This window comes from Crotalus tigris, unplaced genomic scaffold (assembly GCF_016545835.1).
Source record: "Crotalus tigris isolate CLP2741 ecotype Arizona unplaced genomic scaffold, ASM1654583v1 scf7180000019014.348434, whole genome shotgun sequence".
Taxonomy (NCBI): Eukaryota; Metazoa; Chordata; class Lepidosauria; order Squamata; family Viperidae; genus Crotalus; species Crotalus tigris.
The window spans coordinates 173407-192222 of record NW_024097328.1 but is presented as its reverse complement, the minus strand read 5'-3'; the positions used below and the strand labels follow the sequence as shown (position 1 = coordinate 192222).

General features: G+C 42.6%; 1 protein-coding gene across 1 annotated transcript in view; it reads right to left on the bottom strand.

Annotated features, from left to right (window-relative positions):
- NCAPD3 (non-SMC condensin II complex subunit D3) overlaps positions 1-18816 on the bottom strand; it is a 43493-nt gene that overhangs the window by 23494 nt on the left and 1183 nt on the right. The window contains exons 2-14 of the mRNA XM_039358376.1: positions 15461-15615; positions 13997-14159; positions 12516-12688; positions 11198-11365; positions 9435-9496; positions 9167-9254; positions 7063-7193; positions 6218-6290; positions 5492-5617; positions 4728-4980; positions 3609-3671; positions 2923-3006; positions 2407-2480 (exon numbers count right to left, since the gene is read on the bottom strand). Of these exons, the coding sequence (XP_039214310.1) occupies positions 2407-2480; positions 2923-3006; positions 3609-3671; positions 4728-4980; positions 5492-5617; positions 6218-6290; positions 7063-7193; positions 9167-9254; positions 9435-9496; positions 11198-11365; positions 12516-12688; positions 13997-14159; positions 15461-15615 (1613 nt within the window). The remainder of the gene's footprint in view (positions 1-2406; positions 2481-2922; positions 3007-3608; positions 3672-4727; positions 4981-5491; positions 5618-6217; positions 6291-7062; positions 7194-9166; positions 9255-9434; positions 9497-11197; positions 11366-12515; positions 12689-13996; positions 14160-15460; positions 15616-18816) is intronic.

Here is an 18816-nt window from a genome sequence, read left to right as displayed (position 1 = left end):
TTCTTCCCAGCAGCACCCATTTTTCATAAAAACCCAAAAAAAGCTGATCTTGGACTTCAGCTCAGAGCAGGAGACACAAAAAGATCAAACTAGAGGAAGCTCTTTCAAATTGGGTCTCGTAGGAGATATACAGACTACAGGAAAACCGAGCTAGAGAAATTAAACCTCCCTATTTTCACTGACATCTTCGTCACCACCGCCATCATCTTGGGATTCCAAGCATGGCGGAACTCACGTTTGCAATTCTGCTTTATATGGATCTTTCCTTTTTACCTCCCCCCCAAGACTTTGCACAATGCATCAGTTTTAGAGACAAAAGAGACAAAAAGAAGAAGAAGAAGAAGAAGAGAGAAGCACTGCCAAAGATTGGCAATATAGTCCGCTGTAAAATTTGACAAAAGGGGAATAAAACTCTTGCTACCATGTTTCCCTGAAAATAAAACCCAACCGGAAAATAAGCCCTAGCGTGATTTTTCAGGATGCTCATAATATAAACCCCACCCCAAAAATAAGCCCGTTAAGATTGTCAACCAGATGGATGCATTTAGTACCGTATTTCCCTCAAAATAAGACCTAACTGGAAAATAAGCCCTAATGCAGTGATGGCGAACCTTTTAGAGACCGAGTGCCCAAACTGCAACCCAAAGCCACTTACTTATCGCCGGGTGCCAGGTGGGCATGGCTCATTGGGTGGGCGTGGCTGTGGTGGTCATGGCAGACTGGGTGGGTGTGATCACTTTGATGTTGCTCGTGGGGAGGGATGCCTGTGGGGGCCGGGCAGAGTTGGGGGAGATCCAGGGGGCTCTCTGGCAGGTGGGGCGGTGGGCAGGAGGCTCGTCCTGTGGGGAGAGGCGAGGCAGGGTGGGGGTTCCATTGTCACAGGGCAAGGTGAGGCAGGGGCCGGGACGGCTGCTGCCTGACACCATCGGCCCCCGCACACAGAGGCCAGCGAGCGCATGGGTGCTGGGATGCATCTGGCCACGTGGGACCTCGGCGAGTTAGTGGGCAACTGGTTGAAGAGGGACGGTTGCCATCTCCAGGGCGTGGCGCGTGTGCCCACAGAGAGGGCTCTGAGCGCCGCCTCGGGCACACGTGCCATAGGTTCGCCACCACTGCCCTAATGCATCTTTTGGAGCAAAAATTAATATAAGACCCGGTCTTATTTTCGGGGAAACACGGCAATATATAATTCCATAGCCATTATAAAGGCCACCTCTGTTTCTTGCCAATTGTCAAGTATAAGAAGATGGGGAGGGCTGCATCCAGACCATAAATAAACTACAGAAAACTACAATATTCAGGACAATCAGAATTTTGTGCCATTTTTTGCATGCGAGTGGGTGCTGATTCATTACCTCGCTCTCCAAATTCATTATACCCCTATAAATATTCTAACCATGGGAGGGTTTAAATGTTTAAAAGTGATTTATTGAAGCTTACACATTTCATTACATAGTAATAAATCTTTCAGCGGGAGAGAAAGTACTTGCCCAAGTCAAGGTTCTCCCCCCCCCCCACATCATTTTTCACTCACTGTCACTTTCAGGGACGGGAATTCTCAGTATCAATAGAGAACAATTGGGCTAATTTAGAGATATGGTCCACGAGGACTCTGGTTATGAATTATACACCTTTAGTTGCAAATTAAGGAGTAAAAAAAGAGGAGGCAGAGAAGAAAGATCACACTAATGAAGGAACATCTGCATTCTGCAGATATTCCAGATTTATTCTCTGGCAGGTGATGGAACAGCAGGCTTGAAACATTACCCATTAACTGTGCTCAACAGCAGGCAAAGTCAGAATACTGCAGGGGCAATAAAAAAAAGTGGAGCCACAGCCACTGAACTAAGATGTTTGCCTCCAATTGGTGGACCGAAGGAGCACAAATAGATATATGGCCATTAAAATCAATTTTGATACAGATGGCTGGTTTGAAAGAGGGGTCAAAGAGGCCATCTGTCAAAATTGAACAGAGGGGGGGGGGTTCCGACATCATCTATCTCCAGTCTACAACACAGTCCTTTCAGCAGTTCCAAGAAGACTCCACACCCATTTACACTACTCAGGTGACCCTGAGGACACAGATAAACCTGCAGGTAGCACTAATGACTCTCTAAAAGAAGACAAATGACCAGCGGTCTGCAAGGAATATAAATCCTATCATTCCTCACCATCCAGCCAAAGCTGAAGAAGCTTCTTGGATGAGAATCAAAACATCTTCAAAGAAAAACAAGGAAGTCCAACTGCCTCCTGGAAAAGCACCTTTGGGATAATAGTGACCTGGAGGGCTGAAAATCTCCATAGATGTGTACCCTCTTTTGCAGGTTTTTGTGTTCTGTTATACGATGTGACTTTTCAGGGAGCCCTGATTGGCCTGGACAGGAGCAGAAGAGGTGAGAAACCTACCTGGAGGGCTGATTTCCTCACGTTGGTTTTTTCATCTATCGCTCTCTGCCTCAGGATGGCCATGATTTCTTTTCCTATTGAGTAGGGGGAAAAAGTTGAGACTTCTCAAAGCTGCCACATGCTCAACTGAGCATCACAAACATTTAACATTTACAGAGACAGGGTGGGCGACTTCTACCTCTGGAACCCAATGTTTGAAGCTGCCTACAAAAAAAAAAAAAAATAGCTGCTTCTAGGTAAAGTTTTTTTTAAATTTAAATTTATTTTTTTTTTAAAAAAAAATAAATTGGAATCTGGCTCTATTCTTCAACATTCCCTCATCTTTTTCAGACCTTCGCTTCCTAAATTATTCCTCCTCTATTTCCTCAACCTTCTGACATTTTTGTTTCTTTTAAACCCAAATTAAAACAGCACAGACAATTATTTTCTCTCCCCTCCCTTCTCTCTCTCTCTCTCTCTCTTTCTCTCTCAAAGACAATAAAGGAAAAGGCAACTGATTTTTAAAACCCAGCATACCATCAAACTCGGTGGGGTCCCGTTCATGGGTCATTTCAATGGTTTTGAAAGTTGGGAAAGTCTTCAGCTGGTGGCTGGTACGACCTTAAAAGAAGTTATTTCAGAAAACTGAAAATCAAGGCCAGCAGATTTGTTACCCACAAGTGTTTTGCAGGGATTAACCAACTAGGGAAGATTCTCAAAAGATGTAGGCACAAATAACAAGCTGCAGCCTCAGAAACAAGACCGATGTTGCGTTATTCTGCTGCCAAGTGACAAACTATGACACATCTTCAAGGGATGAGAATTAAAGGTGGGAAACAGTTGGAGAAGACAACAAACACATGCGGGACCATTGATTACACCACCTACCACATTCTTTCAAATGATGCTATATTTACTCAAGGAGACTTGGGCGACTGATTAAATGAAACAGAAGAGTCTTAAAAGATGCTCCCAGAACGATTATAACCTCAGCCAAGTTCCTCCTTTTTTCAAAAAGATATTTTTAAGGATGCCCAATCCTAAAATGGATCTCTCTTGGAAGAACGTAAAACCCAGAGGGAAGTTTTCAGGGGAGAAAACAAATTGCTCAAAGCTGATTTTCGAGATCTCTTTCCACCAGGAAATATTTCTAGCAAGCTTCAACACTGAGCAAAGAATAGGACAGCAACCTGGCTGGTCTCTTAGCAAGCTACACTGCTTACCTTCCAGGTTGGTTAGGAATGTTTCAGCAGGAATGTTGGTATCCATGACTGAAGAACAAGCTGCTGCAGAGGGAGACCAATGAAAAGGACGAGTTATTTTGTTCCCCTATGGATTTCACACCAGAGCAGTGACAAACAGTGACAGGGAGTTGTACAGGTAGTCCTGGACTTAACCACCGTTCACAGTGACTTATGACTCTTTTCCAAACTACTGTACACTGCATGCGATCCAAATTCAGTTGCTTGGCAACTGGCAGGTATTTATGAGGGTTACAGTGTCCCCGCGGTCACGTGATCATCTTTTTGCAACCTTCTCATAACTGGCAAAGTCTGTGGGGAAGCCAGGTTCACTTAACAGCTGCAGTGATTCACTTAACAACTGAGGCAATAATACCTAGCCCAGGGGTGGGGAACCTTGGCTCTTTTATGACTTGTGGACTTCAACTCCCAAAATGTATTTATGAGACTTATATATTTATTTATGAGACTTATATACCGCTTTAAGTGCAAGCACTCTCTAAAGCGGTGTACCACCAGTAAGCAATGTATATATATATTTACATTGCCTCCAACAATCTGGGTCCTCATTTTACCTACCCCGGAAGGATGGAAGGCTGAGTCAACCTTGAGCCAGTGAGATTTGAACCGCTGACCTGCTGAACACAGTCAGCTAAAGTGGCCTGCAGTACTGCACTCTAACTGCTGCACCACCTCGGCTCTTCCATGCTCTTTCATGGGACTTCAACTCCCAGAATTCCATGCTGGCTCAGGAATTCTGGGAGTTGAAGTACCCAAGTCATGAAGGGGCCATAGTTCCCCCATGCTGGCTCAGGAATTCTGGGAGTTGAAGTACCCAAGTCATGAAGGGGACATAGTTCCCCCATGCTGGCTCAGGAATTCTGGGAGTTGAAGTACCCAAGTCATGAAGGGGCTATAGTTCCCCCATGCTGGCTCAGGAATTCTGGGAGTTGAAGTCGACAAGTCATGAAGGGACCATAGTTCCCCCATACTGGCTCAGGAATTCTGGGAGTTGAAGTCCGCAAGTCATAAAAGAGCCAAGGTTCCCCACCCCTGACCTATCCCAACATTTCAGTGGACCCAGTCCCTCCTCGTACTTACTGCCGTGCAACAGCTCTTGAAGGTCCTGCACATTTGATACAACTTTGTTTTCCAGACACTGAGCGAAGCTTGACAGGGCTTTGCTGCGAACGGTGGGCACTTTGTCCGAACACCGGCCAAAGATCATCACCTGGATCAGGAACTTGTGCTTCAGAAACACCTGCTGCTCTTCAGTCAAAACCACCTCCAGAACTCGTTCTGGATGTTCTAACAAAGCCAAGGCCACGTCGAGGGCAAATATTCTGTAGGAAATCTGTCACGGGAGAAAGTAAGAGATTTAGTTATTTATTTTTCACAGATTTTTTTTTTTTTTGAACCGCTCATCTTCCCGCGGAAGTTGCATAGTGCAGCGGTCCCCACCTTTTCCAGCCTGGCTGGGCTGGGGTGGGTGGAGAGGGAAACCGGGCTGTGCCAGCGGTGGGCCGGCACATGCAACACAATGTGTGAAAGCGGCGGGCTGGCACACACGTACATGTGCGCGTAGCTGGACTTGCTCAAGTTGAGCTGCTGTGCGTGCATAGGCATGTGTGCATATGCCCCACCGCTCGCGCACATCGAGCTGCACGTGCGCCAGCCCGCCACTCACGTGGGCCGGTTCCAAAGAGGTCACAACATGGGCGGGAGTGGGTTGTGCCCTGGTGGTCAGGGACCCCTGGCAGTTGAAGGATAAAATTCTATCAGCCGCAGAATCAACTTTGGGAACACGTTGACTGTCTTGGATGCCATTGGCAATGTTCAGAAGACCAACAGGTTGATTTCTTCACCTTGTTATTGCGCGAGTATCCGTACAGCCAAGCAATGAAGTTGGCATGCTCAGCACAAGGGAGTTTGTAAAGCAACTGTGACAATGACAATGCTGCGTAAGTCCGGTATTCGGATTTATCAGGAACCTGGAATGAAAAGGAATGAAGGGATTGATCAAATTGAGCTGAAGTTAGATGTTCTATCACAGTGACTTCAACGCAGAGCTGGTTACTGAATGTTGACGGCTGGCTCTCTGCTACAACTGATCCATGGAAGAGGATCCCGATGAGACGGCCACCTCAAATGAATCCCTGTTTTAATACTAATTAATACTATTAAATAGTATTAATACTAATCCCTGATTAGTACAGTGGAGAAAAGAATCATACAAATAGCAGAGTCAGAATGATGAAAGAGGTGACGGGATGGAGTTTTTAAAATCAAAAGACCTACTAATGGAATGTCAAATACCAGAGACCTGTTTGAGTTATTTTTTCCCCCTTTTGGAGAGTTTTCTTGCCTCACATATATTAAAGTGCAACTCTAAAATCAAGACCCAAATTCAGGATCCAAAGTCAGCCAGAAGCAAAACTTGGAAGATGTCCAAATAAAATTTTTGAATTTCTCAAACATGTACTCTAGCTCATTAGTTCTCAGTTGCCTACCGTTGTTAGGAAAATTCACATCCCCCCCCCAAAATGGACAGGTCTAGTCCTGTTCACAGAATGGCAAAGATCACACCTCACCTTGACACAAATATGCTGCAGCAAGATCCTCAGTACAGGGAAAGCAATTTCTTTCAGTTCTTCAGTGAGAGAGCTAGATAGGAGAGACACAAATAATTGGTTGACGGGGGCACGTGTGGCTCACTTCTCAGGCCAAACTTGGGAATTTGCAAGTTTTTTTTTGAGGCTGTGTATGTGCTTCTGAAGCCACATTAGAAACCTGCAGGTCCATCAAGGTTAGACAGGGATCACCTTTTCCAGACTGAGTCATGCTTGGCCTTTGAGCGACAAACAAGACAGGACCATGTGGTACAAAACCAACAGGGCCAGGATATTCTTCCCTGCAGGAATGAAACATATAATTGCAAAGCAACCGTAATTTTATGTTCAACCTCCTGGTTCCAGAAACTTAAAAGCCAAAATAAAGATACCCCATGTGCAAAAGTGGGAAGCCTGTTCACCCCACCGTGCTGATGACCTTGGCATTCAAAATTAACTGCCTGCACGGAAAAGATATTGAGATATTGAGCCGAGGTGGCGCAGCAGTTAGAGTGCAGTACTGCAGGCCACTTTAGCTGACTGTGTTCAGCAGGTCAGCGGTTCAAATCTCACCGGCTCAAGGTTGACTCAGCCTTCCATCCTTCCGGGGTAGGTAAAATGAGGACCCAGATTGTTGGGGGCAATGTAAATATATATACATTGCTTACTGGTGTACACCGCTTAGAGAGTGCTTGCACTTAAAGCGGTATATAAGTCTCATAAATAAATAAATAAATAAATATCCAAGGATATCGAGGTTGGGGGGGTTGGGGGGGTTGGCAACAATTCACAAAAAGTGGTTCTGCACCGGTGCAGTAGTACTTTACCTGATGAACTTGAGGGCCAGTTTCCTGGCATCGATGATCTGAGAAGGGATGGGGAGATAGACACGCCCACTTTCTTTCCCAGGCAGCATCAGGATGACTCTGAGAAGTTGATAGAACACTTGGCGCAAATTCTAGGGAAGGAAGGGAAGGGGGGAAAAAAATGGGAGTATGGACAGTTGGATAATCCCACTTATCTCGGTTAAATTAGCAGCTTTGCTACAACAGAGAACAAAGGTATCTTTTGTCCTTTAGTCACCTTCTGCCTTTAGACAGCTTTGGCCTGGATTATTGAGCCTTTATTGACAGACAGACAGACAGATAGAGGACAAAAACATGTTATCTGTTTTATTTAGCCTACCGTATTTTCCGGCGTATAAGACAACTCGGCGTATAAGACGACCCCCGACTTCAGAGACGATTTGCATGCTTTAGAAAGTCATCTTATACACCGGAAAATATGGTATTGGTATAACAGGTTGGTATAACAGGTTTCACTGGCAAGTTATACCTCTTTCATTTTTGAACCCCCCCCCCCCCAAAAAAAACCAGGGAGAAAAAAAAGAGAAAAACACTTTATTTCAAGCCCTGTTCTTGTACAATGTCCCCATCCTTAAACCAATGCACTCCCCGTTATAAAGCTAACTTTTATAAAGGAAACATTTTTCAAAAGGAAACTTCTATTTCAGCCCTTCTGCCTTGGAGAGGGGGGGAATTTGTGCGAGAAAGAATTTTTGGAAGATTCGTTTAAGTCCAAGATCACAAAAATGCTTCTGGAAAATTAGCACTGCTCTCCCCGTTTGTAAAACACCCACAAGCCAAGCATGTGTAACAGTATTAAAGCTCCATCTAGCAGGGAAACTAAAGAACTGTTGGTAGGACTTTTGGCTTGGCAAAAGATTGAAGAAATTGGCAAATATATATAGTAAGTGCTAACTTACTGTTAGGACGTCCTGGTTAAATAAATAAATATATTTATTTATTCTGAGGTTTTCACGGGTGTTTGTATGTAGGTCTTTGGTTATTCGGGTTTTCTCCCGCGTAAAATTGGAAGTGTCTTGGCAACGTTTTGACGAAGTCTCATTCATCATCTTCAGGCTGGTGTTTTCAGCTTCGTGCTTCGAGGAGCAATGTGGAGCTTTGTGCTTCGAGGAGCACATTGCTCCTCGAAGCACGAAGCTGAAAACACCAGCCTGAAGATGACAAATGGGACTTCGTCGAAACATCGCCAAGACACTTCCAATTTTACACGGGAGAAAACCCGAACAACCAAAGACCAACAACAACAGAAAACAGACATATATATATATATATATATATATATATATATATATATATATATACATATATACACACACACACACACACACACACACACACACACACACACACACACATATATATATATTCCACATACCTGCTTCCCTGATAACCCCAGATATCAGACTTGGGGAGAAAAATAGATGGGGGGGGGGAGAAAAACAGGATGTCCAATATGGAACTAACTCTCTTCAGATTTAATAGAGTTATCTCTACGGGTCGCCTTTCAGACAATAACTTGCTTTTAAATCAGCACCCAAATTCTCTGGTTTGATCTAGCGTGGGAAGGATTAGCCGGCAAAGAAGGTTGCCATTGACCAGGGTACCCCTGATTGTGGTTTGAAATTGTTCATCCACAATCTTCAGTGTACTTAAGGAATAACATTAAAAGACGAGATGGCTGGAGGATCCAACCTCTCTTATATTACTTGAAGGACCTTGGATGGGTTAAGAGTTGGGAGTGCCTAGATGTAAAATCAGTTATGCTCAAATGGAGGCTCTCAGTGGATAACAACACGTTGTGTCAACGTGAAGAGACGCAGAGCCCAGCCCATGTGCTGGTATGTCGGCTACTACCGACAATGACTTATTTTGGCCAATGATAAAGCCAAGAAAGTGGCTTCGTTCTGGCAATTTAAAGTCTAAGCTGGACACAGAAGAAGAAGAAGCACCCAGATCTCCTGTAAGAGACAGATGGATTTCCTTGGCCTTTTCCATAGAAAGGAGTTTTATAGGTCCATGCATTTAGAATTGAACAAAGAACAATATTAACCAACACAACCTTTACCTTGTCTCCTAGACTATGAAGGGGGGAACACAAGAGTCGTAGGCCAAAGTAGGCAAGCTCTGAGACATACTTGGCTCTGGAAATAGTCCTGTAGCCAAAGGAAAAGTTCTTGGTTGGATCTGTTTCGTGATACAGAGCAAATGTTTGCAGCTTAAGTCTATTATCTTCAGGGAAAGAACGTTCAGTTTTGCTCAAGTCCATGCCATCAATACCCATTTAGCTTCATAAATTCACAATATAATCTTGAGATTCCCGAGCAAAAACTCACGTCATGTCTAAAGGCTTGAAGTCTTGAGTACAGGGCTCCAGACTTGTCAAATTAACAAAGATCTGTGAGAAAATAAGTCAAAATACATTTTATTTATAACAGAATAGAATTTTATTCATTCATTCATTCAATTTCTATTGTCAAAGAGAAGAGGAAATTGTCACACTGACACTCCCTTGACAAATATTACAGGATGGTAAAACTGGGGAATTCTGGGTGTTGAAGTCCATACACCTTCCAGCTGCCAAGGTTGAAAAAACACTGATCTGATTACAGGTAAGCATTGACTTAGTCATTCATTTAGTGACTATCTAAAGCAGTGGTTCTCAACCTTTTTATTTTTAATGCCGCGACCCCCAACCGGTCATAAGTCGAGGACTACTCAACTGGTGCAGCACCATTTGCAGAATGGGACTTTTGGCGGGCTCAGCAGGGCAGAGACAGCCTGGACAATTCCTATTGGCTTTTGAAAGCCAATAAATTAGATTCTATTCAAGAGAGTCTATTCTATTGGCTTTCAAAAGCCAATAGAATAAAAGGGAGTAGCACAGCTAAGGAAAAGGGGGGGAAATGGCGGACTGCGTTGTTTGGCGACCCCGTGAAATGGTCATTCGACCCCAAATGGGGTCACGACCCACAGGTTGAGAACCACTGATCTAAAGTTAACAACGGCATGGGAAAAAAAGTATCTTACAATCAGTTCTGGGCCTCATGACCATGAGAACATGCCCACCGTCATGTGATCAAAATTCCCAAGCTTGGTAACTGGTGTGTATTTACGAGGGTTTCAGCCTGTTGGGATTGTGTGACTGCCATCTGTGTCCTTCCAAGCAAAGTTAATGAGTAAGCCAGATTCGCAGTGATTTCCTTAACAGTTTTGTTTCATGTGAACTTTAAAGCTGCCTCCTCCTGTTATGTATTCAAGATGGACAGTGATTAATATTTATGTTATTTATATGTAAGGGTATAGGTCTATATATATATATGTTGTATCTAGTATGTTTAAATGTGTGTTATGTATGTTTACACTTTGAGAGCAAGCAACTAAATTTCATTTTTAGTGTGTGCCGTTGTGCCCACAGTAAAAAATGACAATAAAGGTTATCTATCTATCTATCTATCTATCTATCTATCTATCTATCTATCTATCTATCTATCTATCTATGATAAGATAACCTTTATTGTCATTTTTTTACTAGGGGCCCAACAGCACACATCAAAAATGAAATTTAGTTGCCCACTCTCAAAGTGAAACACATACATGACACACACCTAAACATACAATATACGACATATGTATAGACCCACATCCCTACATATACATAACAAATAAATATACTGTCCATCTTAAATATATAGCGGAAGGAGGAAGCTTGAGAGTTCACATGGTTAATGCTGTATGGAATTAAACTATGGCTGAATCTGGATGTTCTGTTTCGGATACCACGAAGCCTATCATCCATCCATCCATCCACTATCTTTCTATCTATCTATCCATCCATCCATCCATCCATCCATCCATCCATCCATCCACTATCTTTCTATCTATCTGTCTGTCTGTCTGTCTGTCTGTCTATCTATCTATCCATCCAGCTATCTAGCTATAACCACTGTGGCAAAAGAGGTCATAAAATTGGGTGTCGCTTAACCTTCGCCTGGCTTAGCCCTGGAAAGTCTGAACCCCAGTTTGGTTGTTTAAGTCGAGGACCACCTGTGCTAGCACAGGAGGCATCCTGTCACTTTAGCCGAGAGATTGCGGTCACCTGAATGCAGGTCTGCACGCACTGTGGCCTCTCTTTCAGGGAAATCTTGGAAAAAAGCCTCAGGAGGTTTTTCAGCAGAAGGAAGAGGGCCTCGCGGATTGCCAGCAGCTCATGGGCTGAGAAGTAAACCTCTTCCTGGACGTCTTCCTCTTCAAAGATGTCGTCCATCTAGAACGGCAGGAAAAGGACCATGGATTGGTTAAGCAAGATTCAAAAAATCGTAGCTTCCTGGTATTGTCAGGCAGTAATTCTCATCAACAGGGGAGATAGGAATTGGCACTGAACCCCACCCTCGGAGTGTATGATGGAGGGGGAGGGTCCCTAAATTGATAAATAAAATAAACTTCTGGGAGCAGGCTCCCCAGGTAGTCTTCGACTTACAGCAGTTCACTTAGTGATCGTTCGATGTTACAACGGCATTGAAAAAAAGCGGCTTGTGCCCATTTTTCAAACCTAGGACCCTTGCAGCATCCCGGCGGTCACGTGATTTTGACATTCGGATGCTTGACAACCGACTCACATTCGTGAGGGTCGCAGCGTCCCCGGGAGGGGGGGTCACGTGATCCCCCTTTTGCGACTTTCCGACAAGCAAAGTCAACAGGGAAATTAGTTTCACTTCACAACCGGGTTACAAATTTAACCACTGCAGTGATTCGCTTTACCAATGGGGGAAGAGAAGTCGTAAAATGGGGCAAAAACTCACTTAATCAATTAGCCACATAAATGTTGGGCTCAGTTGTGGCCCTAAATTGAGGACTGCCTGTATCATTCATTATTTCGATGCAGCAAAGATAGGCAACCGAAGGCTTGTTAAGTCTAGAACAGGGGTCCCCCATCGCCAGTCTGCAGACCGGCACCAGCCCACGACCCATTAGGAACAGGGCTGGGCAAGCGAGCGAGCAAGGCGTCATCTGGGCATGTGCAGGATCTCGCTAGTGCGTGAAACCGTGTCTCCTAGGTATGTGAAAAAATATCTTTTCCCCGGAACCGGTCCCTGTTGCCCAAAATGTTGGGGACCGCTGCTCTAGAAGGTCTGGCCTTCAGCTGCTCTACTCAAGACTGGAATACACCAAAAGGACCAATCAAGCAAGCAGCAGGAAAACAGACAAAATGCTTTTGATAAAGTATATTAAATTTTATTATTATTATTGTGGATCATCGCACAGTCAGCCAGATGTTCAGACTGGATTTGGCATTTTGTCTACCTATCGAGTCCTTACCCAGGACCTGGGATAGGCAGATGTGGATGTTTGATGGTATTACAGATATTATTATTATTATTATTATTATTATTATTATTATTATTATTATTATTTACCGGAGCGTTTTCATTTCTTGCTGGCTTCCCTTTTTTTCTATCGCCCATCAAGCTTTTGCACTGTTTCTTTTTCCTTTTTCTGGGCAACTCCAACTCCTCAGGCCAACATTTCGACAGGGTTTGAAGACATTTCTCAAACATCACTGGATGCAACACCCGGTTGGCTATGCTGCCTGCCAGAAAAGACCTCTTGCATATTAAAGGAATGCTACTTTTATACCACACCACCTACAGCTAAAGAGGCACAAAAATAATTGATAAGGTATTATCACAGTGTTTTTCAACCTTGACAATTTTAAGGCATGTGGACTTCAACTCCCAGAATTCCACAGCCAGCAATGCTGGCTGTGGAATTCTGGGAGTTGAAGTCCACATGCCTTAAAATTGTCAAGGCTGAGAAACACTGTATTATCAGGTGTTTTGCAACCCTAAAACCCTCTTGCAGATGGCTCCCTAGGAACCTAGATGCCTCTATTTGTTTTCTTATCTTTCTATCTTCCCCTCCTTGCCCAAATCTCTTTCTTCCATACCTTTTATTTTCACAAATATTGTTTGATAAGTTAGGATGAAACAAGATGATTGGCTGTAGATAAATGAGAATTTGAGTACAACTTTTCCTCAGTGTGATGGTGTTACAACATTACTGTATTTTTGCTAGTCTCTCTGCCTTACAGGACTGACATTGTTTTTCACTTCTGATCCTAATGAATGGATGGCTTAAGGAAGCTTTGCAAAGTTCACACATTACTAGTCAAGATTTTGCTCCTTTAAAGACCGGCCCGCTTGCTCCAGATGTGTCTAAATCAGAGTTTCTCACCCCAGGAAGCGTTAAGACAGTGGTTCTCAACCTTTTTAATGCCGCGACCCCCAACCGGTTGTAAGTCGAGGACTACTCAACTGGTGCAGCAACGTTTGCAGAATGGGACTTTTGGCAGGCTCAGCAGGGCAGAGACAGCCTGGACAATTCCTATTGGCTTTTGAAAGCCAATAGAATTAGACTCTATTCAAGAGAGTCTATTCTATTGGCTTTCAAAAGCCAATAGAATAAAAGGGAGTAGCACAGCTAAGGAAAAGGGGGAAAAAATGGCGGACTGCATTGTTTGGCGACCCCCGTGAAATGGTCGTTCGACCCCAAATGGGGTCCCGACCCACAGGTTGAAAACCACTGCCTTAAGATGTGTGTGCTTCAATTGCCAGAATTCCCCAGCCAGCATGGGTTGAAGCCGACACAACTTCAAGTTGCTAAGATTGAGAAACACTGGTCGAAATCAGGTTTATGGGTCCTAAGAACAGACCAGAAGAGAGGGAGGAGATACTCCATTACTGTACAAGCGCCCTTGGATGGTTGATGGAAGTTCATTCCTAATACTCACAGACAGCAATTCTACTACCATCAAGGGAACTGAGTTACAAGGCTACTATGCTGAGATATCCATGCAAAACACGGGTCAAACCACGACACAAGCAGTTGACACACCTACCAGGAATTTCAACTAATAAAAAATACAATCCAGCTGCGTGGAGGGCAAACAGGCGTTGTTGTGTGTTGGCCTTTCTGTTCTGGGCCTCTTGGACAAAGTGATGCAACACAGCGACCATAGTGTTAGGGGAGAGGTTGTTTTCCACCAGAAGGGGCCAGATGCTCTGAAATAAAAGAACAAGCTGAGAGCAGGCTCACATGAAGTCATTTTGGGGTCAGGGTAGGGAGACCCACCTCAGTGATGAGTGATGAGAGGCCTCTTGTGTTTTAAGAGGAAAAGCACTGCTGGTTGAACTTCCCATCAGTGTTAAACCATCTGGTTTAACAAAAATCAGAGGCTGTTACACTTCTGAACTTGTACGTAGGTCTTCTGAGCCAACCATGTGACCTGGGAGTCTGGTTTACAGTATCTCCCATTCTTTTCTGAAACTTCACAGAGGTGATGGATGAGCTGTACCCCAAGGAGGTCCATGTGTCCTAATCTATTAATGGAACAGCTCCATCAAACTTTTTTTTAGATCAGCAGGATTTAAGAATGATGCCAAACCCCCGGATTTAAAGGAATCATTTATCTGTAGCCTCTTTCAGGCAAAAGCAAGTATCTTTTCTCCTAGATTGCCTTTTGATGGACAGTCTAAGACTCTGTAGGTCATATGTGGACTAAAGCATCAATGTTGTTTTTCATTTCATTTTTCATTTAAATTACTGCCAATTTAAGTATATTTCAGTGTAAGATTAGGGCATATTTGGATTAGAGCCAGTTTGCCTAGGGGTTAAGACACCAGGCTGGAAACCAAGACATTATGAATTTTAGTCCTGACTTAGGCATGAAAGCCATCTAAGTGACTTTGGGCCAGTCGTCAGGAGACTGTGAGTTCTAGTCTCAAATTAGATGTGAAAGCTGGCTGGGTGACTTTAGGCCAATCACCAGGAAACTGTGAGTTCTAGTCTTGCCTTAGGCATAAAAGCCATCTAGGTGACTTCGGGCCAATCACTAGGAGACTGTGAGTTTTAGTCCTGACTCAGGCATGAAAGCCTTCTAGATGACTTTGAACCAATCATCAAGAGACTAGGAGTTCTAGTCCCACCTTATGCATGAAAGGCAACTGGGTGACTTTGGGCCAATGAGCAGGAGACTGGGCATTCTAGCTCCGCCTTAGGCATGAAAGGCCGCTGGGTGATTTTGGGCCAATCAGCAGGAGACTGGGCATTCTAGCCCCGCCTTAGGCGTGAAAGGCAGCTGGGTGACTCTGGGTCAATCACCCTCTCAGCCCAACTCACTTTACAGGGTTGTTGCTGTTGGGAAAATAGAATGATGGGCTAAAAAAAATCTACAATCTAAAAGTACGTAAATGTGTTGGTTAAATATGTTCTCACTTTTCTACTGGCTAAGTAATTGGGATTTAAAAATCACAGACACTACAAAGCTGGCTAGCTGATGCTAAAAGAAGCAATGGTTCCTTACTTCCATGGTCTCATGGTCATCTACACTAAATGGAGAGAGCGCCTTGTAAAGCTGGACAAAAGCCTCCACGCCATCATCGGTTATCAAGCCCTCGGTCCTGGGATCCAAAGGTTCAGTCTCGGTGAAGTCCAGTTCCCATACAGTGTCAACCCAGGCTGAAAAGAGAAAATATGTAAATACTTAAAATAGATCAAGGATATAGGCTTCCCTCAGTAATAAAATGAAAAGACTTTCACGTATTTATGGGTTTAATTGTAAGCCTCCCAGAGTTGCTTTCTAGAGTGAGATGGACAGCCAATACAAATAAAATGCAAACTAATGAAATACTCACTCTTCCCTTCCTTTTTCTGAATCCAAGATACAACCCTACAACTGAGCCTTTGTTTCCCCCAACATATTTGGCCCGTGATGTCTAGAGAGGATTTAATTGTTTATCTTTTCTTTTTTCTTTTACTGTTTGCATTTTGCTTTAGTAGCTATGATATAATTTGCTTTGTGATAATTAGAAGAGAGATATATAAGTTTTAAAAACAATATACAGTAACTCTTGTTTTTAAAAACAAAACAAAGCAAAGCAAAAAAAACGAAACAAAACCCCTCTCCTCTAAGTGAGATTAAATTTGTGACTCACTAGCAATTCAGGGGGAAAAAATTACCACCCTTCTCTATGTCATTATCTTTTTAAACGCCTATGGAATTGCTAGGAGAAAAAAGCCTGAAGCATAAATTAGAATGTCTTATTAAAACTAATGATGGTATATCCGCTTTTGCAATTCCAGAGTAAATATTGAAACAGGTTTCCAGTTATAAATTGCCATCACCAAGAAAAATAGTCGTCCCCTTTTAAGATACAATTCAATCAGCCAAGTAGAATATTCCAAGCATGAAGCAACACAAGGCAATTGTAACTTAGCTTTCTCCATCATTTTAAGGTGTGGATGAGTCATGAGGATTTAAAAGAGTGCCAAATAGAATTTAAATTTGCCAAATATATCATTCTTTTAGTAAAAAATACTTGGTAATTTCAGAGAACTTCATAATTCACGCTTCGTTCAATAAGACTAATTTTTGGAGATATATACAGTATATTACATTATGACTCTCTCATTTTATCTCCTTGGCTTTATTTGTTTTAGATGATCAAATGTGAGCTGAGAGTTTGATCAATTTCGGACTCTGGAATTAGAAAAAACAGAAGCACAGTTCTTTTCATTACTGTTTGACAATCAGACATTTAAAAACACAAGACTCTTAAAAGCTTGTGTAACCTTGTGAGGGGTGTGCTTATCCTCAATAATGAAGTAGATTTTATAGGAAGTTATAAGATTTACCAAGACACTGAGAAATTTAAGGAAAGATAATCAGTAAATCAATTTCATTGTAATTAACCTTGACTTTCTTTTTGGATAATTTCCAAGAATTGTGTACATATCAGAAACTACTTTTTGTTTTTAACTATTTTTTATGGAGTGTTGTGAGCTGCCTAGAATCATCTATGAGATAAGCATCCATATAAGTTTAATCAATCAATCAATCAATCAATCAGTTAACAGCTAAGTCTAGTGTAACATGAATCCTCTATTTTTTGTATTTATTGAAAAACACCTTGAATCCTAAGAAACAGGCTACATATGTATAGTATATGTATACACACACACACACACACACACACACACATTCATGTTTGAGGAAAACACAGTTGTGCAGATCATCTGTGTACATGGAAGGATGTGTGTAATATGTGAACGTACATACACAAACATATCTATAGATGCATATACTGTACATACACATGCTGTACATATACACATATATTATAAAGAAAGAAATATCTTTCCATTTTACTTGGATACTCTTTATTTATTTGCCACAATCTCTATGGACTCCTAGCAGCTTACAACTGTAAAAACAGGAGGAAAACCCTCACACAATATACAACATAACAAAGACCTTCCATTAGCATGAAATTGTTTAACTCCTTCATGTCTTGACAATGAGCACACATCTTCTAGTTGCCACGGCTATTTATTTTATTTATCAAATTTATTTGCCGCCCATCTTGAGGTAGAAGGCGACTTTGAGCAGCTTACAAACAAGATAAAATACACACTTGACAATTCTAAAGAAAAAAAACAATTAAAATTACATTTTAAAAAAACTAAAAAAAAAACAAGGATTCAGAGGGGAGATGTGGGGTGCCTTCTCTTATTAGTGCATCAACCACCTCCAGCCAACAGCTTCTCCTTCAGAGCCCCATGCCAGATGCCATAGTCAGGTACTAAGACCTTTCCTGGAGGCTAAAAGAGAGGGAAGGGCAGCGGATTTCACACCCAGATTGTTGGGAGCAATAGGGTTACTCTATAAACTGCTTAGAGAGGGCTGTAAAGCATGTGAAGTGGTATATAAGTCTAAGTGCTATTCCTATCTCACCTCCTGCGCCACCATGTATCAAAGGGCAGGAATCTTGGCAGAAAAGGCTCTTCTCCTGGATCCCACCAGCCAAAATTCCTTGGCCGATGGGATCTGCCGTAGTCCCTTTCTCTAGCATGAGTAGGGTGGGCAATCCCACTGGGGAAAGACTGGTTGAGAAACCCTGCTCTAGAGAAAGGCCATCACAACTCAGGTAAGATGTCACCAAGTATAAGGCCATTTCTGTGACCACAAAGATCAGCACTGTCATCCCAGGGTAAGGTGCCACTGTGAAAGCTGGACATTAGAAAAGAGAGAAAGGAAGAAATGCCTTCAAAGGAGAGATTTGGAAATAAGGATAAAGAGCACCAGACCTCCAGAAGAACTAATCAGCCAGTTCTAGATGATATCAAGACTGAAAGACTTCCTTACCTTCAAAAAGCAGAAATTCACATATTTGGAGTAAATGATGCCAGTGGATTAGAAAACAAGAATTATGCTTAGCAAAGCGTGTGCGTGTGTGTTAATAAAAGGAAGGTGACAGATGAATGAGATCTACTGGATTCATTCAGAAGAGGCATACTTTCAGCAAACTGCAAAGAACCCTAACCTTATTGCATCACCAAGTTCATTTGCAAGTTCAAGGGAAGAAAAAAGAATGATAAATGAAAAAAAGTGGAGGGACGCATTCGGATTCTTATCATCCACTCTTACAGAATCTATAAATTCTAATAGCCTACAAGTTACTACTTGGATCAGCTTGAAAGGGCAAGTATTTGAACCCTTGACAATAAACCCAACTCAAAGCCAATTAGATAGATGATAGAATAACAAGAGTTGGAAGGGACCTTGTAGGTCATCGAGTCCAACCCCTAGTCTACTCCAATTTGTGTACTATATTACAACCCTTCAAGTACTTTTTTTTTGGGGGGGTCCTGTTTATGCAG